The sequence below is a fragment of the Anomaloglossus baeobatrachus genome, chromosome 2 (assembly GCF_048569485.1).
Source record: "Anomaloglossus baeobatrachus isolate aAnoBae1 chromosome 2, aAnoBae1.hap1, whole genome shotgun sequence".
Classification (NCBI taxonomy): Eukaryota; Metazoa; Chordata; class Amphibia; order Anura; family Aromobatidae; genus Anomaloglossus; species Anomaloglossus baeobatrachus.
Window position 1 is genome coordinate 66,497,682 of NC_134354.1, and position 16,022 is coordinate 66,513,703.

Here is a 16,022-nt window from a genome sequence, read left to right on the forward strand (position 1 = left end):
TAAGCTTAGTTTAGTTGCCTGAGTATACTGCTTCCTGTCTACTCCTGCCCTGCTGCTCTTGGCTCTTGATTGCTATTTGGATCCTGTTGAAACACCCGACACCGGCTCTGGACTTCACCTGGTCTCATCAAGCTGTGCCCGGACTCCGTCTGCTGTCTCTGGTCGGCACTTATTCCCGGTTCCTTCCGTTTCATATCCACCCTAGGACTCCCATCGCGTACGGACATTTTTGGACTATACCTGTTGCCCTTTCGTGTCCCGGCTGCTGCGCATTTAGGCCTTCTGGGGTGATCGCCAGACAGCCCCTGTATAGGGGTTTGCTCCTGGTGGTCTCCCTGGGGGAGTCCGGTGCGCGGCCCCGGGAATTCCCCTTTGCTCCGAACCTGGCAGGTATTTACTGTGTTTATGTTCTACTGTGTTTATGTTCTGTTCTGTGTACATATTGTTGGTTGCATATTATAAACGTCTTTGCACCAAGAACCCGTCTCTGGTTGTCATTGCCCTAACGCAATCAAAATCCTCAGTTCATACAATAGTATTACAATCCCTTTCATGCTGATTGAAACACCTTAAATAAAAAACAAGATCTTGTGTTTTGTTTTAAGCATTTCAATCGACATGAAAAGGGTATTTCATCAATTATGATGGTTCGGGGTCTGGGAACAAGTTTAGGTCAAGTCTGGGTCCCGAACCACACAACAGATACATGGAATGCAATCAAATAATTAATATGGTGTGCCCCAATTCTTTATATGCATAAGACCTTAAGTTGGGTTGTCATTAGAGATGAGCAGATCTGTCGATGTTCAGGTTCGGCGGGTCTTCAGTTAAAAGTTTGTTCCAGGTCTCAGACTTGACCTAAACTTGTTCTCTGACCCTGAACCACATATAAGTCATTGAGGACCCGAACTAATGGGCTTGACTTGAGTAACAGTATAATGGAAGTCAATGATTGGGCAGTTTGGTTCTCTGCCTACATACAGCCAGCCATAAATAGAGCATTTTCAGCGGAGGGAGGGCATTTTTACTGTTGCTTTTTTACATACAGAATCTGAAAATGTTTTTATCGACAGTGAGAGGCATTCAGAGACTGCAAGCAGCTCTGGGCCGAGCACTGAGCGTACCCAAGCACAGTGATGCTCGATCGAGTGTTTAGCAACCGAACAGCGTTCAAACTTGGACGCAGACTTTTTTAAAACACCGTTTTCAGGTTTGAGCCCCAGACACCAGGTATTCAGTACTAATTCTGACCTTTACAGTTTGGGTTCACTCATCCCCAGTTGTCATCTATTGAATCTCATTATCTGATTAGAACCTGTCATATTGGAAGATCTTTCAAGATCTTTCGACACTCCAGTACCGAAATGAATCTTTGATATGTATGGATGAACAAAGCAAATCTGCTGTGTTATGACTTTCAAATGATCACATAATCATGACATAGTAGGAGTAGAGGACCTATTCCAGCTGTTCAATCTACCTCCTATGTATGTGCATACAACGTCTTTTAAACATGATCAAACCCTTCTAGTTTTATTGGACAAAGACGCTTCAGGACATGCAGCATTATTTTGTCCTAAAGTGTCTTTTCAGTCGTTTTGTGAGCACTTTCTGTGACATCTTTGGCCAACGTCTTTTTTAAAACTTTTTTTATATAACCTAGTTAGCTGGCAGCTTTAAAAAGAAATCCGCATAAAGGATGGTCAGGTCTACTTTTAATTGGGTTGCATCTTTAGCAACCTGAAATGGTTAATATAAGTTCAAGGACTGAACATATGAACAAAAAGTAATTTTTACAAAAAAATACATATGTTCAGTGTTTTTAGCATTTTCTCAGCATTTTTTAGGTGGTTTTAGGAGCATACCTGAGTGAAAAAGATATTGTGTTCATACCCTTAAATTAATGGTATGGAAAGTGTACACTCCTAAACTTTAAAATTGGAACACCAAGAAGGAAAAGTTATTGAATTATGGAAATCACAGGATTAATAGACATGTTAATGATATGCAAATGATGAAAAAATGGAAACTACATTTTCAATACATCTAGATTTATTAAAATTTCGAGAAAGAGTGTCAACTGCAGAAACACAAGCACTTGTGCCGCGCCCCTGGGCTATGGGGTACTTGGTTCCGGGCCTAGTTTCTCTGGGAGATGTCATGAGTGTAGAGGCTGGTGCCTGGTTCCATGACCATGGGGGGGGGGTCGCTTTTAAAAGGGGGTATTTACAGGGATTATAATAAAGTTTTTGTTGTGACGCCACTAGCGAGTTGCTGCTAAATGGATGGAGCCGCCACTGCACAGTCTCTCACTGTTGGGGATGGTGTTAGTGGGAGCCTGGATGTTGTGGCCCTCCGCAAGTTGGGCTAGGCCCCAGGGGATAAATGATGGTATTTGATGTTTAAGTCCGTTCATGATACCGGGGCGTGGAAAGAAGGTAGACCACACAAGGGATAGCTGTGTAACTGATTCTTTACTCACAAAGATGTTGTTGGCAACCCGATGAAGGCTGATCCTCACCACTGGTCCCCTTAGTTCCAGTGCCGGTGTGGTGACCTGGTGGCTTACTTCCCCTGCACTCGTCTCTAGTTGGTGGGTCCCCGTGGCTTGGAGAATCTGGGGGTCCCCTCCTCGTTGTCTTTCAGTCTTAGTCCGTATGGCAGGCAGTTTGACAGTTTGAACCCTGCTGGGTCGGTTCTCTGTTTCCGGTCCCAGGTTCTCCCATCACTGCTGGACCCCAAACTTTAAGGTCAGTGAGGTCCTGGATGGTCCCCTCACCATGCAGAATTTATCAGGTCTGCCTGGAGAATTTTCCTGACCTAAGGCTCTGCACCCCACCGGTGCTATGGTTTCGAGAGTACTCCACTGTACTCCTTCGGCAACCACACGCCTGAGCCTGACAGGTAACTGTTACACTCTCCTATCAGTACTGTTACGTCCGTCTCCTTTCACTTACACTTACTGACTGTCTGACCTCTCCTCCCTGGTTGTCGTCTAGTGGACTGGATCAGTTCCACCCCTAGGTGGCCATCCATTGGGTCCAACCCTAGCGTGTCACAAGTTCTTAGGGAAAGGAAAAACAGGGATTATATAAGTGTTTTGGTCTTACCGGCACTGGTCTTCTGGGTCCCAAGAGTTAGGCCCTGTATCTTTGACAGGATGCAGTTCCCTGTAGCTCCTGATGGCTCAGGGGCGCTACATTTGCACATCTTGGCATGCTATTAATGAGGAATGTTTTGCCCTGCTCAATACACTCAGGCCTGCAAATCTTCAAGATCTGCTTCTGGCATGTTGCTCTTGCTACTATGAGTAGCCAGGCAGGTCTAGATCTGCTACCATGACCTGCAACCTCTCCGAACTTTTCTTCCATTGGGTACATCTGTGACATCGTTGGCCTTCTAATGCAAAGGGAGCTGCCAGCAGAGGATCTTGATTATTTGCTCAAGTGCATTTAGCGTGGCAGAACATTCATCGAGTCATAGAATGGTAAAGTTTGAAGGCACCTCAAGGGCTATTGAGTTCAGGTTTTCCTAAATCATTCCAGCTATATGTTTATCCAGTTTCCGCTTGAAGATTTCCATTGATGGAGAGCTCACCACCTCCCGAGGCCGCTTGTTTCACTCTCTGTTCACTCACTGTCAGAAAGTTTTTCCTGATGTGTAATCTGAATCTCCTTCCTTTTAGACAACCTTTGTTCCTTCGGACAACCATTAATAACTTCATTGATAGCAGCCAAGGCATGTAATGTAGATACAGGGTTTTCTGCACATGGCGCTCATACTTCACACTGTAGAAAATCAAGATGTTCTTAAAATATTTCCATTTCTTCCATCCAGCGATTCCATAATTCCACAATTGTTCATTCTTGATGTTGCAATTTCAATATTGTGTGCATTTAAGAATATAGGGCGTGCATAACAGAAGGGGGTTTGCTGGCAGTCTCTTCAATATCTGTTGACATTTCTTTTTTTTTTCTTTGTACTTCCCACATCTAGACAGGGTGTGATCACGAACAATGTTTGTTCTGGAATGCGTTGTATTGTATGGTTACATACCGGAATTATGTTATCAGTGGTGACCGCAGAACTTCCGTGTCAGGGCAAATATAGCTGCAGAGCAAGATAATTCAAGGATTTACTGAGTGATTAACATACTATAATCCAATTCTCCCTAAGGAATTATTTTTCATTCTGCTCTAATTTTAATATTTTTGAACTTTGTTCTATTTCTGTGTTTTGTTTTGTTTTTTTTTTCTTCATTTTTTTGAGCTTCTTGGGTGATCTTTTTTTTAAAAAAAACTTTTGTCTAGCTTAAAAGGGTTAGGGCATTTACAGTGCCTTGCGAAAGTATTCGGCTCCCTTGAATTTTTCAACCTTTTCCCACATTTAAGGCTTCAAACATAAAGATAAAAATTTTAATGTTATGGTGAAGAATCAACAACAAGTGGGACACAATTGTAAAGTTGAACGAAATTTATTGCTTATTTTAAACTTTTTAAAAAATAAATAACTGAAAATTGGGGCCTGCAATATTATTCATCCCCTTTAAGTTAATACTTTGTAGCACCACCTTTTGCTGTGATTACAGCTGCAGTCTCTTGGGGTATGTGTCTATCAGTTTTGCACATCGAGAGACTGAAATTCTTGCCCATTCTTCCTTTGTAAACAGCTGGAGCTGAGTGAGGTTGGATGGAGAGCGTTTGTGAACAGCAGTTTTCAGCTCTTTCCACAGATTCTCGATTGGATTCAGGTCTGGACTGTGACTTGGCCATTCTAACACCTGGATATGTTTATTTGTGAACCATTCCATTGTAGATTTTCTTTTATGTTTGGGATCATTGTCTTGTTGGAAGACAAATCTCCGTGCCAGTCTCAGGTCTTTTGCAGACGCCAACAGGTTTTCTTCTGTTGGCTCCATTCATGTTCCCATCAATTTTAACTATCTTCCCTGTTCCTACTGAAGAAAAGCAGGCCCAAACCATGATGCTGCCACCACCATGTTTTACAGTGAGGATGGTGTGTTCAGGGTAATGAGCTGTGTGGCTTTTATGCCAAACATATCGTTTGGCATTGTGCCCATATAGTTCAATTTTGGTTTCATCTGACCAGAGCACCTTCTTCCACATGTTTGGTGTCTCCCAGGTGGCTTGTGGCAAACTTTAAATGACACTTTTTATGGATATCTTTGAGAAATGGCTTTCTTCTTGCCACTCTTCCATAAAGGCCAGATTTGTGCAATGTACGACTGATTGTTGTCCTATGGACAGACTCTCCCACCTCAGCTGTAGATCTCTGCAGTTCATCCAGAGTGATCATGGGCCTCTTGGCTGCATCTCTGATCAGTCTTCTCTTTGTTTGAGATGAAAGTTTGAATGGACGGCCGGGTCTTGCTAGATTTGCAGTGGTATGATACTCCTTCCATTTCAATATGATCGCTTGCACAGTGCTCCTTGGGATGTTTAAAATTTTGGAAATCTTTTTGTAACCAAATCCGGCTTTAAACCTCTCCACAACAGTATCACGGACCTGCCTGTTGTGTTCCTTGGTCTTCATGATGCTATGTGCGCTTTAAACAGAACATAGACTATCACAGAGCAGGTGCATTTATATGGAGACTTGATTACACACAGGTGGCTTATATTTATCATCATCAGCCATTTAGGACAACATTGGATCATTCAGAGATCCTCAATGAACTTCTGGAGTGAGTTTGCTGCACTGAAAGTAAAGGGGACGAATAATATTTCACGCCCCACTTTTTAGTTATTTATTTTTTTAAAAAGTTTAAAATAAGCAATACATTTCGTTCAACTTCACAATTGTGTCCCAATTATTGTTGATTCTTCACCATAACCTTACATTTTTTACCTTTTTGTTTGAAGCCTGAAATGAGGGAAAAGGTTGAAAAATTCAAGGACGCCGAATACTTTCGCAAGGCACTGTATTTGAGATCAATGATGGAATGATGTGAACAGAGCTGACCAGCATATATCCGTTGAGAACAGCTGATTGGTGCGGGTACTAGTACCAAATCCCCTCTGATCGGATATTGATGACCTACGCTAAAGGCCGCTTTACACGTAGCGGGCAAATCGCTGCCCGTGGTGCACAATATTGCTGGTACGCGTCACACTACTTACCTTACAAATGACGTTGCTGTGGCCGCCGAACAACCTCTTCTTTAAAGGGGGTGGTTATTGCGGCGTCACAGCGACGTCACCCAGTAGAAGACCAATTGAAGTGGAGGGGCAGAGAGGAGCCGTAGGATCGTCACTCCCACCTCGTTGCCGGAGGACACTAGTACGCTGTTGTTCGTCATTCCTGGGGTGTCACACGTAGCAATTTGTGCTGCTTCAACCTGCGTCCAGAATGAGCAACGATATTATGGAAATGAACAACGTGTCAACAATAAACGATGTGGTGAGTATTTTTCATTGTTAGCGGTCGATCGTACGTGTTACATGCAACGATGTCGCTAACGAGAGCTGATGTGCGTCAAGGATTCCGTGACCCCAGCGATATCTCGTTAGATATGTCGTTGCGTGTAAAGCGGCCTTTAGGATAGATAATAAATATTGTAAGCCGGTAAATGCCTTTAACCTATGGGGATAAATAGAGGGGTTCTATGAATTACCGGTATGTAGTACAATATTGTTGGTATCTCCTTCTATACACAGGGATATTCATTAGGCAAAAAGTTGTTTTTTTTACTTACTGAAGTGGCTTTCATGGTCTTTATGTTTTTATTCTCTTTTGTTTAACTTTTTACAACATTCTCGTTAATCCCTCAGATAATATTATTAATTATTAGGAAGATCAAACTTGTGTGAGCCTAGCTAGGTCCACCAGAGTCTTCTCCTCTGTTTTCTTGATAGCATAAAGTCATCGGGTTGCTGGTCTTCCTTTTCACCTTGTTCCTTCTATTCTTCCTACCATAATGTCCTTTTCCAGTGATTGCACTTTTGGTATAATGTGTCCAAGTGTCCAGCCAAGTTGTTGTAGTTTGGTGATCCTTGCTTTAAGTGACATGTCTGTCTTTATTTGTTTCAAAATTGATTTGTTCTTCTTGCCATCCAAGAATTTAAAACATCCTCTTGCAGCACCCCATTTCAAAGGTGTTGTTTCTTCTTCTGTCTTGTTCCTTTATCGTCCAGGTTTCATATCCATATGTTACCTCAGAAAATACCAGTGAAATGTTTCTTGATTTCAAAACCTAGTCCAGTGACTTCATTGTTGATTTGCCCATAGCTATACTCCTATTGACTTTTAGTGTCATCACTACATCTTGAGTGATGATTGATCCGAGTAGGTTGAAGACCTTTACAACTTCTATTTTGTCGCCATCCATCTCAAGTGTGTCCTGGTCATACCTGGTAGTAGTCAATATATTTGCCTTCTTTGTATTGAGTAGGATCACCATGTTCGAGCTTTCCAGCTTCACACTCTATAAGTCCTCCATTCCATTGTCTGACACCTCGCTCTACTTTGAACCATGCCGTTTCACCATGTTTTGTTCGGACTGTTGCTTTTTGGTCGATGTAAAGGTTCCTGATGAGGCTTATCAGATGGTTTAGCACACCCATATCCTTCATGGTATACCAAAGTTTCTGGTGATCGATGAATCAAAACTAGAGCTCCTTGTTATAATCTTTGACCTTTTCCATTATTAATTTAATGTTAGCAATTACATCTCTTGTTCCTCTGCTTTTTCTGAATCCTGCTTGTTCCTCTGGCAGCCTTTTGTCAAAGTAAGGATGTAGCCATCTCTGTAGGATCTTCAGTAGTATTTTGCAGACAATTTTTGCTGGCAATAGTCCAATACGGTAGTTTCCCTAGTCAGTAGCATTTCCCTTCTTTCCCTTCTTCAGAAAAGGCATAAACACTGATCTTGTCCAGTCCTTGGGCCATTTACCAGTTGTCCATAATTGTTGACACAGACGTGTGATTATATCAACTGCTGCTTCAGAAGACTTTATTAGTAGTGATGGGTGAACCTGGACTGAAAAAAGTTCAAACCCATGCGGGTTCAAAGGTACCCAAGTACTGGGCCCGGAATTCTCAGGAAATTCCAGGTATTGATTTGGATCCAGCACTTTGGTTATAAAAAAAATAAAGGAAAAATAAAGAAAAAAAAATAAAGCAAGCGCACTCTACTTACCGAGCCTCCGGTGAGGCTATAACTGCTTCCAGGTCTGCTCATTCTACTTCCAGGGCCGCACATTATCCTTCATACATATGTACAGCTTCCCCCGCCCATCGGCATCTTTGATTGGTTGCAGTCAGACAGCGTCCCCAAGCTGAGTGTCAGCGTGTCTAACGCTTCCAGTCACAGACCCAGTCAGCGGGTCTATATCGTACACTAAAAATAAATAAAAAATTGTCATAGGGTCCCCCATATTATGATACTCAGCACAGATAAAGCGCATGGCTACAGGTTGCAGCCCCCAGCCATCTGCTTATCTTGGCTGTGTATCAAAATAAGAGAAATCGCATGCGGCTTTTTTTTTAATTAGTTAAATAAATAATTTTAAAAAACATCATGCAGTCCCCCCAATTTTGATACCCAGCCAAGATAAAGCCCAACAGTTGGGAACTGGTATTCTCAGGCTGGGGAGACCCATGCTTATTATTAGGGCCCCCCAGCCTAAAATTAGCATCCTGCAGCCGCCCAGGATTGTCGCATCCATTAGATGCAACAATCCCAGCACTATACCCAGCTCTTCCCAATTGCTGTGGTGCAGTGGCAATCAGGGTAAGAAGGGTTGGGGACCACTGCTTTATAGCATACCGCTAAGGATAAATAATACCTCCATGATATGACCAATAACTACCTTTGTATACTGGATTATGGTAAATGAAAGAAGAGGCAGGAGCAATCGGAGATCCAATAGTTAAATACAAAGAAGCAAAGCTGACGTCTTCTCTGATTCTTCAGTTTTTGGAAAACCCCTGTAAAACCTATAAGCCTGAGATTTTCCGATGATTGTACAACAGTAAACAGAATTGTTTGTTACTTTCTATTTCTGATAATTGTGTTCTAGAAAATATTACAAATTCTCGAATACGTTTGTTAAATATAACAAAAATCATGTACGAGATGTCTAAAACTGTTGAAAAACATATCTGGGCCGATTCCTCAAGCCTAGTCCTGCGCCAGTTTTGGTGAAGACCCGCTGGTGCAAGATGCATTAAGTAATTAAATACGAGATGTGTGTCCCTTAATGAATATGGAGCTTCTTTTGTGGCACTCTTCAGTTATGCCCAGTTCACTTTTTTTTTTTTTTAGAAAAGTGACATGAGTGCTGTACAAACACAATTAAAATTAGTACTGTATGGCACATGCCATTTTTGCACAGAAATTTGTGAGTTTATGCAATTTTGTACTGTTCTATTTTGAAAAGTGGGTTAGGAAACGAGCGTGTTTAGCTGTGCAAATACCGTAAGGTATCAGTTAGACTTAAGATGGTTCGGCAGATGTTTCATATCTAAAGATATACATAATATATCTGTAAGACAATTTAATGCATTTTGCGTACATAACGGCAACATAGCCATAAGAAAAACTTGTTGTTTTACCCAACAATCAAATGGTTGGGGGCATCCTTTATAATCAGCATTGGCGTGTTCTCTATTAGACTGCTTCAAAGGAATCTTACATTCCACAGAAAGAATGAAAGTGCCCCTAGAGTATATGCACACAACGTCTTTTAGATGCCAGTGTACGTGCATCATTTTTGAAGCAGAAGACGCTTCAGGAGAACACTGGTGGCATCTCTTTTGACATCATTCTGGACGTGCTTTTACGGCAGTGTCTTTTTATTTTTTTCTACATGCTATATCTGAAATAGTGGCGTCTTCCAAGCAGAAGCCGCTAGAAGAATAGACACGTCACTTCTTTTAGCTATTTTATGAATTTGGAAGTCTGAAAAAGATTAAAATAAGTTACAAAAGACAGATCTTAATTCAGTGAAGCAGTAGAGAATGGTTGTAACGCCACACTGCCGGATAAACTCAGAGGATTTCTCATTAAAATCAGCAGGTTTTATTGTTCATAGTTCTACGCGTTTCGGAGCTAGCATGCTCCTTCTTCAGGAAAAGACAATAACAATGTACATTTGAAGGTGATCAAACTCACATGTGTAGCTACAAGGGGTAGGTCTTTGGGCGGCATGGTGGCTCAGTGGTTAGCACTGCAGTCTTGCAGCGCTGGGGTTCTGGGTTCAAATCCCACCAAGGACAACATCTGCAAGGAGTTTGTATGTTTTCCCCATGTTTGAGTGGGTTTCCTCCTGGTACTCCAGTATCCTGTCACACTACAAAAACATACAGATAGGGAATTTAGATTGTGAGCTCCAATGGGTACAGTGTTGCCAATGTATGTAAAGCGCTGTGGAATTAATAGCGCTATATAGATGAATAAATATAAATAAATAAATATAGATACAGATATAGATATATATACAGTACAGACCAAAAGTTTGGACACACCTTCTCATCTCTAGAACAACTGTTAAGAGGAGACTTTGTGCAGCAGGCCTTCATGGTAAAATAGCTGCTAGGAAACCACTTGTAAGGACAGGCAACAAGCAGAGACTTGTTAGGCCAAAGAACACAAGGAATGGACATTAGACCAGTGGAAATCTGTGCTTTGGTCTGATGAGTCCAAATTTGAGATCTTTGGATCCAACCACCGTGTCTTTGTAGAAAAGGTGAACGGATGGACTCTACATGGCTGGTTCCCACCGTGAAGCATGGAGGTGTGATGGTGTGGGGGTGCTTTGCTGGTGACACTGTTGGGGATTTATTCAAAATTGAAGGCATACTGAACCAGCATGGCTACCACAGCATCTTGCAGCGGCATGCTATTTCATCCGGTTTGCGTTTAGTTGGACCATCATTTATTTTTCAACAGGACAATGACCCCAAACACACCTCCAGGCTGTGTAAGGGCTATTTGACTAAGAAGGAGAGTGATGGGATGCTACGCCAGATGACCTGGTCTCCACAGTCACCAGACCTGAACCCAATTGAGATGGTTTGGGGTGAGCTGAACTGCAGAGTGAAGGCAAAAGGGCCAACAAGTGCTAAGCATCTCTGGAAACTCCTTCAAGACTGTTGGAAGACCATTTCCAGTGACTACCTCTTGAAGCTCATCAAGAGAATGCCAAGAGTGTGCAAAGCAGTAATCAAAGCAAAAGGTGCTACTTTGAAGAACCTAGAATATAAGACATATTTTCAGTTATTTCACACTTTTTTAAGTATTTCATTCCACATGTTTTAATTCATAGTTTTGATGCCTTCAATGTGAATCTACAATTTTCAGAGTCCTGAAAGTAAAGAAAACTCTTTGAATGAGAAGGTGTGTCCGTGTCCAAACTTATAGTCTATACTGTATATATATATATATATATATATATATATATATATATATATATATATATAAAATATGCTTTCTCCAAGTCTCTATACAGAACCATCCAACAAGAAAATGTGAAAATGTGGTTATCCAGCACAGGTTTTTTATAGATGTCATGGCACAAAATGTAACGTTTGCAAATACTGTATGCCAAACAAAAACAAAGATATCAGTGAAAACAAATTATAATGAATCATGTTGTTTATTGTGTCGAATGTACAATTTGTAATATGAGATGTATAGGTTGCACTAGCCGCAAGTTAAAGAGGCGAATTGCGGGTCACCTCTCTAATATTGCTCATAAAAATACAATGTATTCTGGTGTTACTAAACACTTTCTAGAACTACATAATGGCAACATGGACAACCTGGTTTTCATTGGCTTGGAGACAGTTAATCGTCCTGTACGAGGGTGAGGCTGGTGGAAAAAACTTCTTTTGAGAGAGGCCTTTTGGATCACTGGTTTGAGTAACAAATATTTAAAAATAATATATAGCAGAACAGCTTTAAACTCAGAACAGCTGATTCCAGCTTTCATTCAGAGCTTAGGAGACCAGAGACTTTAGGCCTCTTTCACACGTCAGTATTGTTCATCAGTGTTTCATCAGTGTTTCATCAGTGTTTCATCAGTGTTTCAATGCCAAAACCAGGAATGGAACTTACAGAGAAGAGCTATAATTGAAGCACTGACACCTGTTCTGTGTTTTGGAGACACTCCTGGTTTTGGCATCCAAATACTGATGACACCCTGATGAAACACTGATGCAAAATACTGACGTGTGAAAGAGGCCTTAACCTGTGCAAGTGTGCATGTTAGGCCTGAAAAACACATCCGTTAAACACGTGCGTTTTTGTCCCGTTTCCGTATGTACTGGAGACACGGACAAACATGCACCAATGTTAATCTATCATTGAGGTCACACGTGCGTGATTCCATAAGGTCCGTGTGTCCCTGTCCGTGATTCGTATCTGTTTCCATTTTGCACGGAAGCATGTCCGTTTTCAGCACGGAACACGCACACACGGACCCCATGAAAGTCAATGGGTATGTATGCACAATAACGTGACATGGATGCATCTCTGTATGCTCCGTGTACGTTTTGTGCTTTTTTGTAGCGATGTCGGTCATTCTCATTCTTTCTTTTTCTGTCTATGTCGGTCAATCTCCCTCAGTCCGTCGGTCGGTCTCTCTGTCTGTCTTTCTCTCTCTGTGTTGTCTGTCCCTCTCTGTCTGTCGGTCAGTCTGCCCCCCTCTCTCATACTTACCGATCCCCGATCCCCGGCGCGGCACTGCACGGCTGTTCAAATAACTCCGGCGGCTTTTGCTATTTTGAAAAAGCCGGCTGCTCATTATTCAATCTTGTATTCCCTGCTTTCCCCACCCACCAGCGCCTATGATTGGTTGCAGTAAGACACGCCCCCACGCTGAGTGACAGCTGTCTAACTGCAACCAATCACAGCCGCCGGTGGGCGGGTCTATACTGTGCAGTAAAAATAAATAAATAAATAATTAAAAAAAACGACGTGCGGTCCCCCCCATTTTGATACCAGCCAGGGTAAAGTCACACGGCTGAAGGCTGGTATTCTCAGAATGGGGAGCTCCACGTTATGGGGAGCCCCCCAGCCTAACAATATCAGCCAGCAGCCGCCCGGAATTGCTGAATGCAATAGATGCGACAGTTCTGGGACTCTACCCGGCTCTTCCCGATTTGCCCTGGTGCATTGGCAATCGGGGTAATAAGGAGTTATTGGCAGCCCATAGCTGCCAATAAGTCCTAGATTAATCATTGCATGCGTCTATGAGACACCCCCAATGATTAATCTGTATGTTACAGTAAATAAACACACACAGTGAAAAAATCCTTTATTTGAAATAATAAACACTACAAAAAACCCGCGTTCACCAATTTATTATGCCCCAAATACCCATCCATGTCCGGCATAATCCACAGAGGTCCCGCGTCGCTTCCAGCTCTGCTACATGAAGGTGACAGGAGCTGCAGAAGAACACCGCCGCTCCTGACAGCTCCACGCAGCAACTGAGGTGAGCCGCGCGATCAGCTGAGCTGTCACTGAGGTTACTCGCGGCCACCGCTAGATCCTCCACCAGTGACAGCAAGTCGCCCGAGTGACAGCGATGAAGTCACAGGTGAGTTGCGGTAATGGGGGGAGGATCCAGCAGGCCGCGGGTAACCTGAGTGACGGCAGCGCTAATCGCGCTGCTCACTTCAGTGACTCAGGTGATTAGCGGTCACCGGTGAGTCCTTCATGGGTGACTGCTAATCAGGACGCAACACAGACAGAGCCGCGGTATGACAATGAAGTCGGGTGAAGTTCACCCGAGTTCATTCTCAGCGCGTGTCTGCTGTCAGCCGACATGTAGCAACTACATTTTACATCACACACGAACATTTCACATGGACAACACACACACGTCAGTTAAGTTTCACACGCACACACGGCCATTCCACACGCACACACGGCTAGCATACGCAGTTCACACAGATGCCACATGGACCACAAAAACAGGACACGGACCCAAAAAACGGACGTACCACACGTGCATGTTTTTTCACGGATGTGTGTTTCAGGCCTAACCCTGTGCTGCAATCTCCTGAAACCAGAAATAGGAAGGACCAGTTTCCATTGTGGTACCCTCAAGACACATTTAGGCCCTGTGCGCACTAGAAAAAGGATTTTGCTCAAGAAATTCCTTGAGAGTCTGAAAGATTAGCGCACTTGCGTTAAAAAAATTCACCAATAACGCACTGAAAAACGCATGCATTTTTACCGCTTTTTGTGCGTTTTTGATGCTTTTATGATGTGTTTTTACCGCAGGTTGGTCCCTGCGTTTTTTTTACCAATATCTATGGCAAAAAAACGCAGGTACCTGCAGAAAAGAAGTGACATGCCCATTCTTTTTCTCAAGAAATTCTTCAGAAAGAATGTTCTTGAGAAAAAAAACGCAGTGTGCGCGCAGCTATTTTTTTTTCCATAGGTTTTGCTGGGGAGTATCTGCAGGAAGGTTACAACCATTTTCTCTAGAAATTTGTGCAGGAAAAACGAAAAATAAGCGGGTAAAAACTCAGTGTGCGCACAGGGCCTAAGAGTACATATCTACCTCTGAAAAAAGAAAACATGATTTTCGATGCTCTGTTGGGTCAGGTTTATGCTGTTATTGGTTAAACAAATTGCATCCTGTAATCATCTGTAACAGGAGAAAAAGGTACCCCAATATTTAATAGATTGTAAGCTGGTCATGCCAAAATTGTCAGGTTTTCCCAAATTTGTTCTGATGTGCATGAGGGTCTTTTAAATGTCTGGTTTTCTAATCTTCTCTTAATCTTGATTTTCAGATTCTGAAGAAACATGCCATGAATTCACAGACCTTGATTTACCTGATGCCATCATTGGGACCGATCTACATGTGAAATTGTTGTTATACACTAGAGACAATGCAAACTGTTCAGCAGACCTTAACCATGAGAATACCACTTTCAAGTATTTGGATGTTTCGAGAAAGACCATTTTTATCACCCACGGGTACAGGCCGACTGGGTCTCCTCCTGTGTGGTTAGACGAAATTGTACAGAAGCTGCTCTCCGTTGATGATTTCAATATAATCTTAGTTGACTGGAACCGAGGTGCCACAACGCTGATTTATCACAATGCTGCTGGAAAAAGCAGGAAAGTTGCCGATATATTGAAAAACCTCATTGATAAAATGTTGGTAAGAAATGTACTGCTTTATAGTGCTGACATTTCGTACTGATAACACACCTGGAGTAAATTTCCAACTTTTAGCACCATGACTTATCTAAAGAAGACTGGTCACCGCATGAAAAATGGCAAATTTTTGCTCTTATTTTATTCCTACTGTTTCCTGGAGTATTCCATTTTTTTCCAGAGATATCGAGCCTTTTTATTTGTTGGTAGTTTCTATGGGGGCGTAGCTCACAGAATTCTCTTGGGGCGTATCCTTGGGCTGCTCTGCATAATTACCCTAAAAGCCAAGCCCCCTTATTAAAGGGAACCTGTCTGGGTCAGATGCAATATGCACCCAGAACCATGAGCAGATCTGGGTACATATTACTAATCCCTGCCTTACGGTCACTGCATCTGGTAGCATAGATAAAGAGATCTTTAGAAAAAGTATTTCTAAAGATCTTTTATGATATGCTAATGAGTGCAGGGACTTGTCACAAGGGCGTTATTTCCTGCGCTCATTACACCCTGTTAGCATGTTAGCACACCCACAGGGGCGATCTATCATGCTATTCAATGCCCATTGCCCAGCGTCGTCATCGTCAATGATGCATGTACCTGGGGCCATTGCACTGCCTCAGAATGCCGGGCATAGGGTCAGTGCATATGATAAGAAGTCCCTGGCACTTCCGGTCACGCGTACTACACCAGTCTGAAGCCAGGATGCATACACCCGGCTTCATAGTGCGCATTACTGGGGATCATGCACACTGAGCTGAAATCCAGTGTTGGGTGCGGTGACAGCAGAGGTGAGAGTGACCATACCTCTGACACTGTTCATTCATTAGTATGCTAGTACGCCCATAAGGGTGTGCTTACATGTGAAGGGGGCTGACTAGCC

General features: G+C 42.6%; 1 protein-coding gene across 1 annotated transcript in view; it reads left to right on the plus strand.

Annotated features, from left to right (window-relative positions):
* LIPI (lipase I) overlaps positions 1-16,022 on the plus strand; it is a 94,183-nt gene that overhangs the window by 9,427 nt on the left and 68,734 nt on the right. The window contains exon 2 of the mRNA XM_075335076.1: positions 14,773-15,146. Coding sequence (XP_075191191.1) covers positions 14,773-15,146 — 374 coding nt within the window. The remainder of the gene's footprint in view (positions 1-14,772; positions 15,147-16,022) is intronic.